At 33.2% G+C, this 18,599-nt stretch overlaps 1 protein-coding gene across 2 annotated transcripts in view; it reads left to right on the plus strand.

Annotated features, from left to right (window-relative positions):
• The window catches only part of MAP2K6 (mitogen-activated protein kinase kinase 6), a 150,952-nt gene that overhangs the window by 111,218 nt on the left and 21,135 nt on the right, over window positions 1-18,599 (plus strand). For both annotated transcript variants that reach the window (XM_074260626.1, XM_074260625.1), the window contains exons 6-10: window positions 132-248; window positions 1,340-1,391; window positions 3,265-3,392; window positions 4,465-4,542; window positions 6,404-6,543. In XM_074260626.1, the coding sequence (XP_074116727.1) occupies window positions 132-248; window positions 1,340-1,391; window positions 3,265-3,392; window positions 4,465-4,542; window positions 6,404-6,543 (515 nt within the window). The remainder of the gene's footprint in view (window positions 1-131; window positions 249-1,339; window positions 1,392-3,264; window positions 3,393-4,464; window positions 4,543-6,403; window positions 6,544-18,599) is intronic.

Below are 18,599 nucleotides of genomic sequence, written 5' to 3' on the forward strand. Positions count from 1 at the left end.
TTTCTGTGTCTCATTTTTCTCTTTCTCTGTCTCTTTCTGTTTTTTTTTTCTCATTGTCTTTCTCTGTCTCTGTCTCTGTGTCTAACTGTCTGGATGTCTTTCCGTGTCTGTCTCTCTTTCTCTCTCTTCAGGGCGATGTGTGGATCTGTATGGAACTCATGGATACATCACTGGACAAATTCTACAAACAAGTCATCGATAAGGGCCTAACGATCCCAGAGGACATCTTAGGAAAAATTGCAGTTTCTGTAAGTAGATCATTCATGTAAGGGAAACTCATTGAAAGGAAAGCATTAAAAAGTAGTTCAGTTTTGGCCTGGCTTTTTCTTTTTTAGGTGAAGATGTCGAATAAGACACAATTATACCATTGGCTTTTCTTGTTTTGCCCATTATTGTATAGTACCTTTTAGAAGTGTATTTATTTGGTAAGACCACATGTTTGGCACTGTAATGTTTTCATTCTTTCCCCCTCCTTACTTCCCTCCATCATTTCTCTGGAAATAGTGGCATAGAGGGTTTAAAAGAGAGGAGCAAGGAGAAAAATAGCAGAATTGGAAAGAAGATAAAAATTCTGGAGGGCAAAATCGAGGTAAGAGAAGGAGGAAAAATGAAGGGAAGTATGTTTACTTCAGTTCAACTGATATTTCAGTGTTTTCTAGGGTACTGGTCTAGGTACTAAGGATAAAAAGATAAGTACAAAACTATCTTTGCCTTCAAGTAACTTTCATTTTATTGGTAGAGAGTGGGGAGTAGGAGAATAACATGTGTATGAATGAATAAATAGAGAATAGATGCAAAATATGTTCTAAGTAATTGTGTGCTTTGATGGGCAGCACTAACAACTAAGATAATTAGGAAAGTCACTCAAATCATGTTAAGCCAACAAGTAATTATTAAGTGCCTACTATTTACCAGGCACTATGTTTAATGCTTGTGATAAAAAGAAAGACAAAAATATTTCTTGCTTTCATGGACCTCATATATGGGAGAGACTATATGCAAACAACCAACTAGCAACATATACATAAAATAAATTGGAGATAATATCAGAGTGAAGGTGCTAAGATTATGGAAGACTGATAAGAGAGGAAAGTTGATGAATGAGATTCCTTCCCAGTTTTGGTAATATTGGATTTGAATCTTTAGAGGTTTTGGAACATGATTCATGTAACCTTACCTACATTTCAATGTTACTTTTCCTAGGACATCTTTCACTCGGGCAATCCCTCTAGGAATCTTATGTCAGGAAGAAGGAATGTGTAGATAGATACTAAATTCTTTCAGATTCCCTTTCTCTCTTATGATTGTGTAATGAATTTCTGTTGTTTTTCCTTTGCAGATTGTAAAAGCCCTAGAACATTTACACAGTAAACTTTCTGTCATTCATCGAGGTAAGTGTGTGTCCTTTTTGTGGTACACCCTGTCCCAGATTGTTAGCCAGTCCACATGAGTTGTTGTCCATGCCAACAGTGGGATTAAGCCAGATAAAGGAATGGAGGAGTTTTCCTTTAAGATTGGCTAGCAGCCTATTTAAACAACTGTTCTTTGTCTTGGACAAAAATAGAACAATAAGGGATAAATCTAAACTGCAATGGTAAGGATTTAGGTTAGGGATAAATTGATGCAGAGAATGAAGACCAATATTTCCATTGGGGATGGGAATTTCTTCCTTAGAAGTCTTTAAAGACAGGGTAGAAATTCCTCAGTGTACGTATAGTTCTGCCAAGAGGAAAAAGATAGAACATGATGACTTTGGGAGTAACCTTAAGTCTGGGAGTTCTTGTGCCTTCATTTAGCAAGGATGGGTGGATTAGATTCTTTTAGTAAGTGCACTATGCTAAGTGCTCTGTTTGTTAATTGAAGTAGTTTTTACACTCAAGAAATTTCCAGAGACCTAAGACATACACACAAGAATAATGTAGAAAATATGTATGTTCAATTAAATAGCATAAAGTAGAAATGCTATAAAAATTAGAGAGATGGATTATCTAAGAAGATATAAAATTGGTCAGGAAAGGTCCTTTGAAAGAGAGGAGTTTTAAATCGAATCTTAAAACGGGTCATAAATATGGAAAGGCAGGGTGTAGCTATTAGTATGTAGCAGCAGGGAGCTTAGTACAAGTAAAGGTATGGAAGTTAGTATGAACATGGCAGTAGCCTAATTGGAGCAAAAGCCAAATGTGAATTCCAAGAAAGTTCAGGGCATAATATAGTAGAAAGAACACTGATTGTAGAATTAAAGAATGTGGGTTCAAATCCTACCTGTGATGTTTCTCACCTGTGTGACTTTGGGCAATTCATAGATTGGACTATAGTTCCCTTTTATGTAAAATATGGATTCTAAATTCCTTTTAACTTGAAGATCTCTTATGTAATGAGGAAAAATCTGAGCTTGCAATATATTGCTTATAGTGTGTGAGTTCACCACTGTTCCATTTTTTATTCATAGTTTTTGAGCTATTCAATAAATATTTAATATTCCTACTTAATCAGATTTGGTTCTGGCAATCTACAAAATTCTAACTATTCTGATATTATATTAAGTATTTTAAGGATTCACTCATTTCAATTCTTTCAAATTGGGCCCCAGAGATAATTCCTTTGTTTTTTCTAGGTCCTAACTTCCTTCACTGTCAAACTGGGCTCTTGCACTGAATTAGGAGAAGAGGAACATTTGGCCCATGTCCTTTAATATCAATTTATAAGGCAATCATACGTAGGCAATGATGAGCTGAAAGCTAGGTACAATTCCATCACTGCTTGCTTGAGTTCCATAGGTTGATAATTTTGAATGGCCTTTGAATGATGTTATAAGTATCCAAATGACCTTTGGCAGAAAAAAAGGTTCCTAATTCCTGCATTAAATGAGACCTTTTTAAAAAATTCTAATTACAGCAAATTTGTGAATTCTGTATATTTTTAAAGTACTTGTTTTCCTTGAGATATAAAGATTATAAAGGAAACAAAGACCCCAAGTTGCTTATAATCTTATCAGGGACAGGAAGAGAGGAGATAAAAGACAAAATTATACATACATGCTAAGGGAACTCAGATTAGATAAAAGCCAATATCAAATGTATTTCAAAGAAGGAAGTTTAGTAGGTAAGCTCACTGGGTATGAAAATATGAGGATTTGTAGAAGCAGGAATAAAGTTAACTTTTGTGTATATGGGTAACTTTGTTTTCTTTTAGTTTCCTTTAGTACAATTGAAAGGGACCAGGACTATTAGCAGTAGTAGCACATAGCATATTTTTTTCTTTCAGATGTCAAGCCATCTAATGTGTTGATCAATACACTGGGCCAAGTGAAGATGTGTGACTTTGGTATTAGTGGTTATCTTGTGGATTCTGTGGCCAAAACTATGGATGCAGGATGCAAACCTTACATGGCTGTAAGTCTTAAAGCTGGAAAATGGATTCTAAAAGAAGACAGGCTACAAAATCCTCCTACCAAGTGGGAGTTTTATTATTGAGGGAGCATTGGCTTTTATCACTACTTACTGCTTCCTGAGACTCAATGATTCACCAGCTAATATATTATTCTAAAGCTCTTCTTCTGACTTTATTTTTTTATACTTAAACTTTATTTCTATTTCTTTACTTACTATTTTTTTATAGCATAATTACTTCCCAATACTATTCTCTATAGTAAACAAAGAACTTAAAACAAAGAAAAACAATTATTTAAAGTAAATCAGCACAGTGACTATAATGTATGAAACAATTCTCATTCACAGCCCTCTGACTTTCTACTGTGCTGTGATTTTTAACTAGTATGTTAAGTTTAGAAAAATGTTATCAAGTTTAAGTTTATCAGATTATCAAAAAAATTATCAAAAGTTTAGTGTTTTACTAAAGGACCAGAACAAAGATTTTTTTTTTAATCCTATTTTAGAATATCAAGACTTTGACAGTCTTCCAAGATGAATTCTTGGACCTGTTTCTCATGCTAAGTACTGAACAGGAAGGAATAACTTTGTAATATCACAGGGAGAAAACGGATTAGAGAGAACTTCCTGCTTGAGAGTTTTAATTTCTATGATCATTATTACTAAGGCCTTCCTAAGTCCAAAAATTTATTATTTGCTTCCCTTAAAGGTGAATTTGTCTGATATATTGAAAAAAGAAAGTTCATTAAGGCTTAGTTAAAAAGTTAAATTTGTTTGATTCTACATCAAAATGGCAATGTTAGTGGTATCTATTGAATCAATCATATTATTTTGAGATTTATGCTATAAATGGATAACTAGATTGAGCTCTGTGGTAAGATACTTTCTAAATTTGTTGAATAAGTATATCCATAATCATTTATCCCAAACCACTGAAATCATTTAAAGAAAACTGTTTAAAGCTCCCATTTTGAGATGTTTATACTTACAGTGACTAGTAAATTGTCTTGTCCAGTGGAGTATTGTATGAAGGCTGTCCTAGAAACAGTGACCTTTTACTTTTTTTTTTTTCCAGCCTGAAAGAATAAACCCAGAACTAAACCAGAAGGGATACAATGTGAAATCTGATATTTGGAGCCTGGGCATCACAATGGTACTATATGAAGTTTTAGAAATTGAAACTAAAGTTGGTGGGTTGAGTTAGCTTTATAACTGGAATACAATATTGAATTTTTTTTTTTTCTGAAGCAATTGGGGTTATGTGACTTGCCCAAGGTCACACAGCTGGGAAGTATTAAGTGTCTGAAGCCAGATTTGAACTCAGGTCCTCCTGACTCCTAGGGCTGGTGTGCTTTCCACTATGCCACCTAGCTATTCCGTAATATTGAATTTTGATCAAATTCCTCTGACCTTTGAGGAGATGGGGCACTTTCTTCACTTTTAACCTAGGATTTATGAATATTGAAACTAATAATATTCTTTTCTAAAATGTATTGTTCTCTGGGAGCAGGTTTCTTGGGGGGCTTTTAGAGGCAGCCTTAGTTTCAGTTCAGTGTAATAACCCCAAATGCAGCCAGGGATTAAAGTCCAGATCCTATTGAAGTCTCTTTCAAAGTCTTGTCTTCTTCCTTGGGCCCAGTTAGCTTTAATAGAGGTCTATCTCTCTCCTTGGTTCCGAGAGCTTCTGCCACTAGTCCTTTGCCTCTGCCAGCTTCTGCCTCTAGCTCCCTCTGAATGAGCTTCTAGTGGGCTTCTCCTTTCTGGCCCTGACAGCTCCTCCTTATATGCCCCACACTGAGTATACACCAATCCTTATATCAGTAGGAAACCATTATTTGTTATAGGATTAAATCCATGCTAAACTAGATTTAACCAATGTCTCCTCAATTCCACTCAGTACCTTGTTTCAAGTTCTGGCCTATAATATCTCCTTGTAGGATCAGATCAATCATACTGAACCATGCTAAATTAGATAATTATTGTCTCTCTCAATTCCAGTGACTTAGCACCTTGTAAGGATCCTAACAGATACTGAAAGCATATGATGGCGGAATAGCTGAATTGAGTTTTGCATATAAACTATGTCTGTGAAACAAACAAACAAACAAAAAAATACTAGACCAAAAAGAAGGAGACATTGCATTCTAACTTTGACTCATTCTCATCAACTGTAAATTGAAGGATTAGACTGGCAAGAGTTCTTGGTTCTTATTTAGCTCTGACAGTCTGTACTTTGAGTGAAGACAGAGATAGAATTAAGCTAAAATAGTTAGTTAGATCTATTAGGATATACTGGATTTGAGTTCCAGCTGTTCCACTAACTTGCTCAGATTAATTTAAGCAAGTAGTTTTGTTTCTTAGATGATTTTTAGGTCTCATATGAGCCTATGAATTAATTGTTGTGATAACTCACATATGAAAGACAGGAGAATGGAGTGGATGACTAACAGATCTAGTACTGAGAATCTATAATTCCAGTAAAATTTGTAGTATTTTATAATCCTATTACTACAGTGTATTTACAGAGCCACGGACAATATGTATGCTTTTCTTAAAAACATCTTCAGTGCCATAATTTAGTTAATCCTGTAAGTTATTTCATTTCTTTTGTCTAGGCAATACAATCATGGCAAAAGTGGCCTTATTTGGGCTTGCATAAATCTGCAAAGAGCCAGCAGATGGCAGCAGATATACACATTTATAAAGAATGGAATGAATGAAGCCTTCCTTTTGGTAATAGTTGCTTGAAACTCTGGATATTATAAATTATATAGTCATCAAATGTGATGTTTAATATAGTTAATTTAAAAAACCCACTAAAATTGCAGGAATTTGGCACCCCAGAATAAGCCATTATGTGATAGGCTCAGATGAATGTCATTGAAGAAATGGGGGAGGGGGAATGAAGGGAACTCCATTCTTTTCCTCAATACTACAGTTTCCTCCAGTTTTTTAAATAGAAAGCAATTGTTTCCACATGTAAAACAACATCTTGTTTTCCTCTTTCTCCTTAGATTGAACTGGCAATCCTTCGGTTCCCCTATGATTCCTGGGGGACACCATTTCAGCAACTCAAACAGGTAGTGGAAGAACCGTCACCTCAACTACCAGCAGACAAGTTCTCATCAGAGTTTGTTGACTTTACCTCACAGTGGTAAGCATAAAGCTCTTTCCAGGTTCCATCAACAGGGAGGAAGATGGTTCTTCCAGGTTCTGATAAATGGTTGAACTTTAATCATGCCCCACTAATGTCTATTGGTATAGGGAGGGGAATATATTACAGGGAGTATACTATTTTCAGTTTGAGTAATATCCAGTTAGAATGATATTCATGAATCTAGAAGTTCTATAGCAAAGCCAATATTTAGGCTATTTTCCAAAGTGCATATATATTAATTTGGGATATATGCTTTTTTAGTGCTATAGACAGTTTTAGGGATCAGGGAAGGAAAACAATTATAAATGAAAGTAGCAAGTTGGAAGAAGTTTGGGCCATACAGTGGTGGTGCTAAATTCTAGTTTTCCTAGCAAAGTGTCATTTATCCCAGGAAATCTGATGAGTCCTGTCAAGATAGCTTTATTTGACTTTGATTTGCTTAGAGTTTGTCAGACTGTTGAGAATATGATGTTGGGTATGGATTTTTCTCTTCCCCTTCTCCCCTGTCACTTCTCCACAGAGTATGATCTCTCTGTTTTTCATTCCAACTAAAAACCAATACTCTTTCATCTCCCTCCTTTTTTTTCCCCTCTAGTACCTTTCTTCCAAACAGTGAAGCACCTAATAGAGTGACTGAAACTAACAGTACATATTGCTTTTCATTTGGTCATTTGATGTTTATTAACTGAAAAATGAATGTGTATTTTAGCTTTAATATTTTGTTAATAATTTTTTCCCCCCTGAGGTTGGGGTTAAGTGACTTGCCCAGGGTCACATAGCTAGGAAGTGTTAAGTGTCTCTGACCAGATTTACTCGGGTCCTCCTGAATTCAAGGCTGGTGTTCTATCCACTGCGCCACCTAGCCACCCCATTTTGTTAATAATTAACATGCTAATAACACTCTTATTATTTTGAGTTTTGTTGCCTTTTAGTTTTCTTAATGTATATTGCTATAATCCTTGTATATATTTCCTTTGCCTATGCTTTTTTTACTCCGTATCATTTTGTATGTCTTCCCATTTTTCTCTGAAATTTTCATTTATTTTATTCCTTACAGTTGAATGATATTTTATTATTCATATACCACAGGTTGTTCAGCTATTTCCCCTTGAGCACATAATTTGTTTCAAGTCTTTGCTATTACAAATATTGAATCTATGTACTATTTTTATGCATTTGGATCCCCCAAAAGAGACTGTCCCAAAGTGTTTTCCCCTTTTGGGTCTTCCAGTAATGGAATTTCTAGTTCAAAAATATGTATATTAGTTTTTCCTATATGATTGGAAATCTTTTTTTCCCCCTAGAAAAGTTTGATATATTAAGAGTTCTACCAGCAGTGAATTGGAATACCTGTTTTCCCACAACCAATGTTTACAATATTTTCATTTTTGCTTTTTTAAGAATATAATACCGCATAATTGATAAAATTCTTGGATTTATTAGTGATTTTGAGCATTTTCACATGACTGATAATTATTTTCATGAAAACTGTGTTGATTACTAGTGAATGGTTATTATTCTTATTAATTTGGGTCAATTCTCTCTAACTTTAATGTCAGAGAGATTTTAATGTAAAAATCTTATCCCCATTCCTATGTAGACCAATATACCTCATTTTAAAAAATCTATACTACTCCATGTGTATTACACATTCCTTCTCTTTTCACAGTTGCATAAGGAATAACCTATTTTTCTCTAATGAAATGTAATAGAAAAAATTATTTGTATTATGCATCAACTACTGTGCAACAGTGTAGTTACAAATAGAACATTCATATCATTATGGACTGAAAGAAAATCACATTCTAATTGGGAGAGCAATAGAAAAGGGGTTTCATGTTTATGGTTGATTCACAGAAGATGGAAAGGGTTGTGAGGTCAATGCCAGGCCATATGGTCAGTTTTCTGGTAAGAAGATAATTGAATTAACTTAGAGTAGGGTTAAGGGATCTTTTTAGCAAAGGTAAAGATCTAGGGGTTAATATCCATCTAGCGGTGGGTATCCTCTGCCTGATGGAAATTTGACAGGGAGGAAATGAGGGCTGCTTGGGGAAGGAAATTTTAGTTCATAGCTCCCCATGTTAGAAATAGGTGCTATTTCTGCAATCCCACCATACATTTGGGTTTGGGGAAAGGAGGGTTCTAGATTATCAAGTTGCCATTGGATTTTAATGCTTTAATGATATGATTTTTAAAAAAAATCACATCTTTTATTTATTTGTAGTATATGGTATAAGTTGTTTCTAAATCCATCCCACTGTATCTAGCAGTCTGGACAGTTTCTTTCTCAGTGGATTTCATTCATAGATTTCTTGAATATTACAATATTTGTTCTTAGGTATTGCTTATCTAATCTTATGGAGTGATCTGCGTAGTTTGGTATTTACTGCTTTGTAATAGAATTGGAGAGCTGGTAGTTCCAAAGTCCTAACCTAATAACCTTCTAAGATCCCAATGATTTTTTTTGCCTCCCTTCCCCCCAAATGAATTTAGTTATTTTGTTATTTCTTTAAAAGTATTACCTTGGCAGTTAATTGATATTGTGTTAAATTTGTAGATTAATTTGAACATCATTTTTGCTATATTGCCATGGCCTATCCTTGAAAATAACAATTTCTTTAATTATTTAGCTCTTTATTTCTGTGAAAATAACTTTGTAATTGTATTTATGGGGTAGCAAAATGACCCAGTAGATAGAATAGCCTGAAGTAGGGAAGATTCATATTCCTGAGTTCAAATCTTGCCTCAGACATTTACTAGTTCTGTGACTCTGGCCAAATCACTTTACCCTGTTTGCCTCATCTGTAAAATGAGCAGGAGAAGGAAATGGCTGACTCTCTGGTATGTTTGCCAAGAAAGCCCCAAATAGTCATGAGAAGTCAGATTCAACTGAAAAAATAACTGAACATGATGATTTGGGTGGATTTAGTCTGTATCCTGCATCATTCATTAAGCTGTTAGTTGTCTGTCACTCTTTTTTCTTGCTTCTCTAGGATTTTCCAAGAAAATCCCTATATATTCTATACAAATAGAGATGATTTTGCTGTCACTTTGTGATTGCCTTTTTCAATAAGCTATTTTCTTGTTGTGTAACTGCCACTTTTACTATGATGTCAAATAATAGTTATGGCAGTAGACTTCTTAGCTTTACCCCTTAGTTTATTGGCAAAGCTTTCATTGTTTATCCATAATAAATAATGCTAGTTTTTACTTTTTAAATTGTAATTTTTTCAGCTGTTAAACATTATATATATATATATATTTCCCCCCCCCCCCCACTCTTCACTTTCTTCCTTACCACGGGGGAGGGAGGGAGGAGGGGGAATCTGTTTAACAAATAAGCATAGTCAACAAAACAAATTTCCATATAAGCTAGATCTAAAAATAAGTGTTTTATATGCATATAATATTTCCCTGTCAGAATATGGGTATAATTTTTCATCATTGATCCTCTAGAATTCTGATTGATCATCATATTAATCAGAGTTTATAAGTCTTTCAAATTTATTTGCTTTTACAATATTGCTACCATGTAAATTATTTCCTTGGCTTTGCTTACTTCATTTTACATCAGTTTGTAAGTCTTTTAATGTTTTTCTGAAACCTCATTTTTCTTCATTTCTTACAGTACAATAAAATTGCATCACGGTCCTGTAACATAAATTGTTCAGCAATTTCCCAATAGATATCCTCTTAATTTTTAGTTCTTTGCCTTACAAAGAGAGCTATTATAAATGTTTTTCTGCAGATAGGTCCCTTTTCCTATTTCTTTGATCTCGTTGGAGTAAAAGTATATTAGTGCTATTTGTGGGTTTAAAGGTATACACAAGTTAGTAATTTTGGGGGCATAATTCCAAATTGCTTTCAAGAATAAATATATCAATTATTTTACCAAGAGATATCAACACGCCTGTTTTCTCATAGCTTTTCTAAAATTTGTAATTTAGTTTTTTTTTTTTTTTGGGGGGGGTGTGGATCAACTTTGCCAATTAGATGAATTTGGAGAAACTCAGAATGACTTTAATTTGCATTTCTCCAATAATTACTGTTTTTGAACATTTAAAAATTCTTGCTTATATATGGTTGGATTTTTTTCTTTGAGAATTACCTGTTTAAATCCTTTGACCATTTATCAATTGAATTTGTTTTCATAATTTTGAACCATTTTCTTATATATCTTGGAAATGCAGCCTTTATAAGAAAAATTTGCTTTAAAGGATTTTCCCCCCAGAAATTTTTTCCCTAATTTTTACCTTTTGGCTATAGAAAAATGTTTTTGCTCATATTAAGGAAAGAGTTTTCCTGATTGTTTGTTTGGATATTTAAAGTGTAAATACTATATTTTCTCAAATCTTTTTCTGCATCTATTATGTTGCATTCAAATTTTTATTGTTTGTTACTAACATAATCACTTGTGCAAATATTTTCTTAATATTGAACCATTATTTACTTTTTGCTATACATTTAAATTGAGTATAATGAATGATTTTTTGATGTATGGCCTCTTTGATATTTCTTTTTCTCAACATGATCCTTCTTTGATTTGAATATCAGAATTACAATTGCTTCATAGAAGGAATTTTGTACATTTAAAAATCATTTTTACAACTGTCCATTTCATGTAAGGGTTCAGTTTTTTTGGGGAGATTATAAAACTGGTTATATCAGCTATGAAATTTTTCCCCCTCTTCTTCCTGAATTTCCCCCTTTTATTTTTGACCTTACAAATTGTGCTTCTTTTCTTTACTTTTTAAACAAAGATTTATTTTTTTTTTCTGGTTTTAAAAAAATCCTCACAACTCACTGGTTTATAAGTTCAGTTGTTGATTTCTTTCCTATATTATTTCTTCTTTGATTTTCAGGTGCACTTTTGCGCTTGTTTTGGAATTTATTTAATAGTTAACTTTTTCAGTTGTAGATTCATTCATTAATTATCTTTTTTTTTGTTCCTATAAACAATATACTTTATTACTTCACCATCATTAATATCGTTTATGTAAATTATTGTTTTAATGACTTGTTCTTTGCCACACTGAGGATTTAGGACATCAGTATTTAGTCTCAACTAGAGCCTGTATTTTTCCCATATGAATTATAATTTCCACTTAATAATTGTCATATCTTTTTAGATACTTTTTTTTGGTAGATCAAACAAAATAACTCTTAGGCTGGAATCTGAGAGGAAACCCAAAATTAACTCACCCAGAAATGTAGTCACCAACTTCCAGAACTGCAATATCAAAAAGAGAATTTTGCAAATATCCAGAAAAAAAGCAAACTCACATATCAAAAAGCACTAGTTTTATCATTTAAATTTTTTTTTCTTCTTGTTAGGTCAACAATTCTGAGGTAGATTCCATAATTTCTGTTTTAAATTTAGTTTCTAATATTTGCACAGATCTTTTTGCAGTGCTTTTAGTGTTGCTGTCTTATTTTTTTTGCTCCATTTTTATTTATTACATATTTGTGTGTGTTCCCCTTTTCTCATTTTCAGAGTCTAATGCTTTACTAATTTTTTTTTTCATGTTTGTTCTTAGCAGTTCATTTCTTGTTTGTCTTTACAGCTAGGTCATAATTATTGCAAATGATCACATGTATTTAAATTAGTACTGTTTGAAGTCATATAGAATATGGTAACTGATTGGAAACATGCAATGTGAATTTGAATAATGCCACCATTTAAAGATATTTATCATTTGTGCTAATTGGTGCCTAGTACAATTTCCATTTTAAAATTAAAAAAAATTAATTGGGGTTCTAAACTCTGGAGATGCTAGCACTTACTAATTCTCTTTTGAGGATTCTAATTCTTTTTATTAAACTATTTGGCTTTTTCTCTTGATATTTTTTCCTCATTTTCTTTTGCCTTATTATATTTGTCAATTATTTTCCCATTTTTGCTTATTCATTTCTTCATTTATTTTTATGTATTTCTCCCCCTTCCCCTGCATTTCTTTTCTTTTCAGGTTGTTATTTTTTGTCCTTTTTTTCTCCTATATATTTTTTGCTGTTTTGATGTAAAACAAACAAACAAACAAAAAAAAAACCACAAAAAAAACCCCACAAAAAAACCAAAGGATCTGGTCTAGGTTGCTAGAAGATCCAGATAAATAGAAATGGGAGTTTTTACAAAATAATATTTGTTGGATTTCTTTTGTGTGACTTGTGACAATCTATCATCTCAACAATATCTTGACTTTTCAGAATTACTATGGATGGGGAAAATATCCAAAAGGTATTTACAGTATGTAATGTAATGATTTTACTTGTCATCTGCAGAATAGAATTGGAACATAGCATAAGTGGAGAAATCTTTAATGTGTGTGATAGAAGGTACCTGGAGTATTGCTATTGTTTCAAAATTTAAGAGAATAATTAGTAGTTGGAAAGTAGAACACAAAATATTGTTTAAAGGAGACTGTTAGAAAGACTTCAAAGACTACCTCCTTTTGAAGGAGTCTAAAAAGATGTTCTGAATGTAGCTTTCTTGAAATTTAATGAGATAAAATTAGATTCTAATATGAGGCTTCTATGACTATGCTTTTACTTTCTTTTTTCTTTATTGTATTTTATTTTTCTAAATATGCACAGTTTTCAGCATTCATTTTTGTAAGATTTTGTCTTTCTCCCTTCTTCCTTTACTTCTCCCCTCCTCAAAATAGCAAACAACTTTATGATATAGGTATATATATATATATATATATATATATATATATATATATATATATATATATATACAAATATACAATATGATTTTACTTTCATGACTCAACTGAATACTTGATAATACAGTTAGCAAGTGAGGTTTGCCTTAGTGAATTTCTTATGATGGAGGATTAAGAACAACTAGAACCTCGAGCTCCTTCCATTTAAACTTCAATCTTGATTTCCTCAATTGTAAAATTAGATCATTAGATTAATCTCTATTCTACCTTGGGCTCAGTATAGGCCACCACAGTGATTTAATCTCAATATTAGAATGTAACTAACCATAATAACAAACAAAAAATTACTAACAAAGACTAAGAAAGACAAAATTTCTAATGTTTAACAGGATTCTATTTTCCTCTGCCTCTATCTTCTCTGTACATTCTTCAATGATAGATCAGTAGAGGTTCTTATCTGGTTGTAGGAGTTCTACTAGAATATAGCCTTTTTTTGTTCTACTAGAATATAGCCTTTTTTTGTTTGGCAAAGCCAGAAGGAGGAATGCTTGTACCTAGGCCTTTCAGTTGAAGGAAAGGCTGGTCTTTAGAGAAATTCTGAGTTTCTAATATATTGCCCATGGGTTACTATGGAGAATGAATTTGCAGCCTCTTGTTTAGCAGTCTAAAGTCCTGTTTTTTATTTTTTATTTTTATTTATTTATTTATTTTTAATAAAAACTTTTTCCAATCATCTGTAATATTTGTACATTTTTATGAGATTTTCCTAATTTATCTTGTTTATACATAATAATTTTCATATTGTCTCCTTTGGATTATGAGTTCCCTGAGAGTAGGGGCTATTTTTTGTTTGTTTTTACTTTTATTTGTATTCTAAGTGCTTAACAATGCATATTAACAATTTAATAAATGCTAGTTGAGTTGATTTAATCAGTTATTCTTATTTATTACATACTGACTTCAGTTGTTTTACCCTATTATCAGGGCTCTCAAATTTTATACTCCCTGGAAAGACCCTGTTATCTTGCTCTAATTTTGGCTCTTTAGCTTGATGTAGTGTGAAAAACATGTTTTGGAATTTAGAGGAAATAGGTTAAAATCTTACCTCTATTATTTATTACCTTTGTGATCTTGGTCAACAACTCTTTGGACTTTAGTTTTCTACTCTTTATATTTAAGGACTGGTGATCTCAAATGTCCTTCTCAACTTTAAATTTAGGATTGTATGAATGGATTAAAGAAAATCATTTTGAATTGATAATGACTTATTCAGAAAATACATTTTCTGTTCATTATTTATTGTTCCACACATTAATGTACACCTTCATACCTCACTAAAGTAAAATTTTTATGTTCTTTGGAAATGGCACCAGAGCTTCCTAGATGTAAACAAAAGTTTTGCCAACCTTGCATGCATTTTTATTTAATCAAAAATATTTCTTAATGTTTCCTCAAACTACGAATGCCATAGTAGTTGTATATCTGATGCTAGAGATGACAAGTAGCCTGATATTAGCATTGATAAAAAGAATCATTTTAAAAACTAATTTTATTATTTATCAGTCTGATTTATTGTTATTATTATTTTCTTTCTTGAAAGTCGACTTTTATTTTCTCAATGCCTGGGATGCTGAGGTCTTTCAAGTTTATATTCCCATTATATTCTCATTATATTCCCATTCTCATTCACCAACTCTATTCCTTTGAAGTCCCTTTGAAAGACTCTTGTATAAAACTGAGCCTTTGGAGGCCATACAAGTGAGTCCTCTTCAATTCCTTATTAAATCTGTGATCTATTCTGTGTGGCTACTAGATCACCAACTGTCCAATCTTTCTTACTCCATGCAATTCTTTTCCATATAACTTAACAAATATTTTATAGAAGATTTGTCCAATTCAGTTGAGGCCTTCTGTTGGATCTTTTAAAATGTATTGTAGACTTGGACTTTTCATCTGTTATTCTTGTCTCCTGCACTTTGGCCATCCTTCTTCCTTTTCTTCTCCACAGGTACTTAAAGGATATTCATGCTTCAAAAAAATTATAGTGGTTTCTTAAATCTTTAGTTGCATCTCATAGCATCTAATTACTAATAGGCATAGATGTGGATACTCAAAGTTCTCTGCCTTATGTACTGATCCAATGTTGCAGTAGTATTGTTTGGAACTGGCTGTTAGGTTTGTGATTTCGATAACTTTTGTTTTTCAAAATGGATCCTCTTTGAAGAGGAGTAGCAGCATGGAATGAAGTTTGGATAAGATGCTTCTAAATGGTAATTCCTTTATTAATTTCAATATTAGAGAGAAAGAAATGTTTCTGATGATCTTCTCATTAATAGTTTATTTTTCTTGAATAGAAAATTGTATTTGAATAGAAATGGCTTGGAGGATCTAATAATGAGTATAAGAATTTTTAAGGATAATTCAAGAATACCTACTTCCTGTGTCTTCCAAGAAACAAACAGGGATTGTCTAAATATTTCTTAGAGATACTTGAAGATGTTTGTGGTTGAGCTAAAAGAAAATAAAGACTGGGAACATGAAAAGTTTATGCCATTAATTAGCAGGTCTATTCTACCTCCCTCCTCCCCGAATTGAAACACACTGTGTATTGTATTTCTAGTCATGAGTATAGGCAGTATTTCTTTAACCCCTGGCTACTCTTGTATTGATTACTCTCCTGAAAAGAAGGCTGCTCCTAGAAACCCCAAGAAAACAAAAGTGTGAGGATAGGCAGTGGGAGGAGGGTCTTGCCCTCAACTTTGGTGATTCATTACGACATATGTTTCCTTTTTATTTTGTGAAATAAATTTTGCTGTAGTATGTCATAAAATATGACATCAAAGAACTGTTATACACAGTACCTTTATAGCTAGTGCATCTCCTTGGTAGCTCTTAGCTGATTAATACCAATCACTGTTAAGTTGGTAGGTTGATGGGTATTTGTGAGACAATGCTAAAGGAACATCAGGCCTATGTTTCAAAGTTGGGGATCCAAAATGCCATCTGTTGTATTTCATTTCTAAGACCTGATTTTTACCAGCTTGAATGAGTAAATTGTTATTTTATGTTTGTAAGGGTAGGGGTCATTTAGCATTTATACTTTTGTTGGTTACTTTTATAATTGTTTTTTACAAATATAAATTCAAACCTGCTTTTCCAAATTTGCTTTTAAAATTTGACTTGTGAACAACTTAATTTTTTTCTTTTGGAACTATCAATTTTTGAAATATAGACTCTGTAATGTTCTCTGGTTTGGGTTTTCTTGGGGTCTCTGGGAGCAGCCTTCTTTTCAGGAGAGTAATCAATACAAGAGTAGCCAGAGGTTAAAGTCCTAGTCCTTTATTATCTCTTTCAAAGTCTTGTCTCCTTTCCTGGGGCCTGGTTAGTTTTCTTATAGTCCAGATTCTTTATTATCTTTTTCCTGGGGTTGGGCAGCTTTCTGGAGAGCCTTTCAGACCGGCCTTGGTCTCAGTGGAGAAATGCAGGAGGAGAGCTTGCCACCAGTGACCTGCCTGAAGATCGAATGAATGTCTGTCTTTGATTCTGAGAGCTTGAGCTCCCGCCTGTCTGTTCTCTGAAAGCTTCTCCTCTGTGGCTCTCAGTCCCTGCTTATATGCTCCACACTGTGTATAAATCAATCATTATATCACTAGGAAACCATTACTTTTTTTTTAAAATATAATTTAATTTTTATTTTATTTTATAATTATAACTTTTTTTTTGACAGTACATATGCAAGGGTAATTTTTTTACAACATTATCCCTTGCACTTACTTCTATTCAGATTTTTTCCCTTCCTCCCCCAACCCCCTCCCCCAGATGGCAGGCAGTCTTATACATGTTAACTATATTACAGTATATTCTAGATACAATATATGTGTGTAGAACCGAATTTTTTGTTGCACAGGAAGAATTGGATTCAGAAGGTAAAAATAACAGTTTACACTCATTTCCCAGTGTTCCTTTTCTCGGTGTAGCTGATTCTGTCCATCATTGATCAATTGGAATTGGATTAGTTCTTCTCTATGTTGAAGATATCCACTTCCATCAGCATACATCCTCATACAGTATCATTGTTGAAGTGTATAATGATCTTCTGGTTCTGCTCGTAGGAAACCATTACTTGTTGTTAAGATTAAATCAATCATATTTATCCATGCTAAACTAGATAGCCATTGTCTCTATCAATTCCACTGACTTAGCATCTTGTAAGAATCCTTTGTTTCAAGTTCAGAGTTGTGGTCCATAACAAGACTCCTTGCAGGTAGTGGTCTTCTAGATGGTAATTTCAAGAATTGTATCTGGGGCATATTGGCTAATGAAGAAATAAAGAAACCTAAATATGGGAAATTTTGCCAACAGAACAACAAATGAGATTTCTCATACTGGCAATATGGGCAGGGGTTCCCTTTTCTGTATAAAACAACATGTCTGGAGTCAAGAAGATTCAGATACCTAGTAGCTGTGTAACCCTGGGCAAGTCACTTAATCCGGTTTGCCTAGATTTCCTCATGTGTAAAATGAGCTAGAAAAGGAAATAATAAACCTCTCCAGTATCTATACCAAAAAAACCCTCAAATAGAATCATCAGGAGTCAGATATGACTGAACAAAAGCAACATTAGGCCTAATGCATGGAGATAATAGCAATAGAAATCGGAATCTAAAGCTGCTAAAAAGAAAAAAAAAACCAGACCACTTTTCTACTTTTTAAAGTCTCTTATGATATTAGAGAATTACTTGAAGAATTACTAAACATAAATCCAGACCTAACACATCAGAGGTACTTTGATCCTACCCATCTTATACTGATGTTTTAGGGTAGTGTATTGGAAGCCTCCACAGGTGCATATGCTTTCTTTGTTTTTTTTTTTTTATTAATTTCATAATTACAACATTTTTGACAGTACATATGCATAGGCGATTTTTTACAACATTATCCCTTATACTCCCTTCTGTTCTGAATTTTTCCCCTCCTTCCCTCCACCCCCTCCCCTAGATGGCAGGCATTCCCATATATATTAAATATGTTATAGTATATCTTAGGTACAATATATATGTGCAGAACCAAATTTTGTTGTTGTTGCAAAGGAAGAATTGAATTCGGAAGGTAAAAATAACCTGGGGAGAAAAATGAAAAATGCTCATAGTTTACACTCATTTCCCAGTGTTCCTTCTCTGGGTGTAGCTGATTCTGTCCATCATTGATCAATTGGAATTGGATAGCTCTTCTCTGTGTTGAAGATATCCACTTCTATCAGATACAGCCTCATACAGTTTTGGTGTTGAAGTGAGTTCTGCTCATTTCACTTAGCATCAGTTGATGTAAGTCTCTCCAAGCCTCTCTGTATTCATCCTGCTGGTCATTTATTATAAAACAATAATATTC

Source organism: Sminthopsis crassicaudata, chromosome 4 (genome assembly GCF_048593235.1).
Source record: "Sminthopsis crassicaudata isolate SCR6 chromosome 4, ASM4859323v1, whole genome shotgun sequence".
In the NCBI taxonomy this organism is placed as follows: domain Eukaryota; kingdom Metazoa; phylum Chordata; class Mammalia; order Dasyuromorphia; family Dasyuridae; genus Sminthopsis; species Sminthopsis crassicaudata.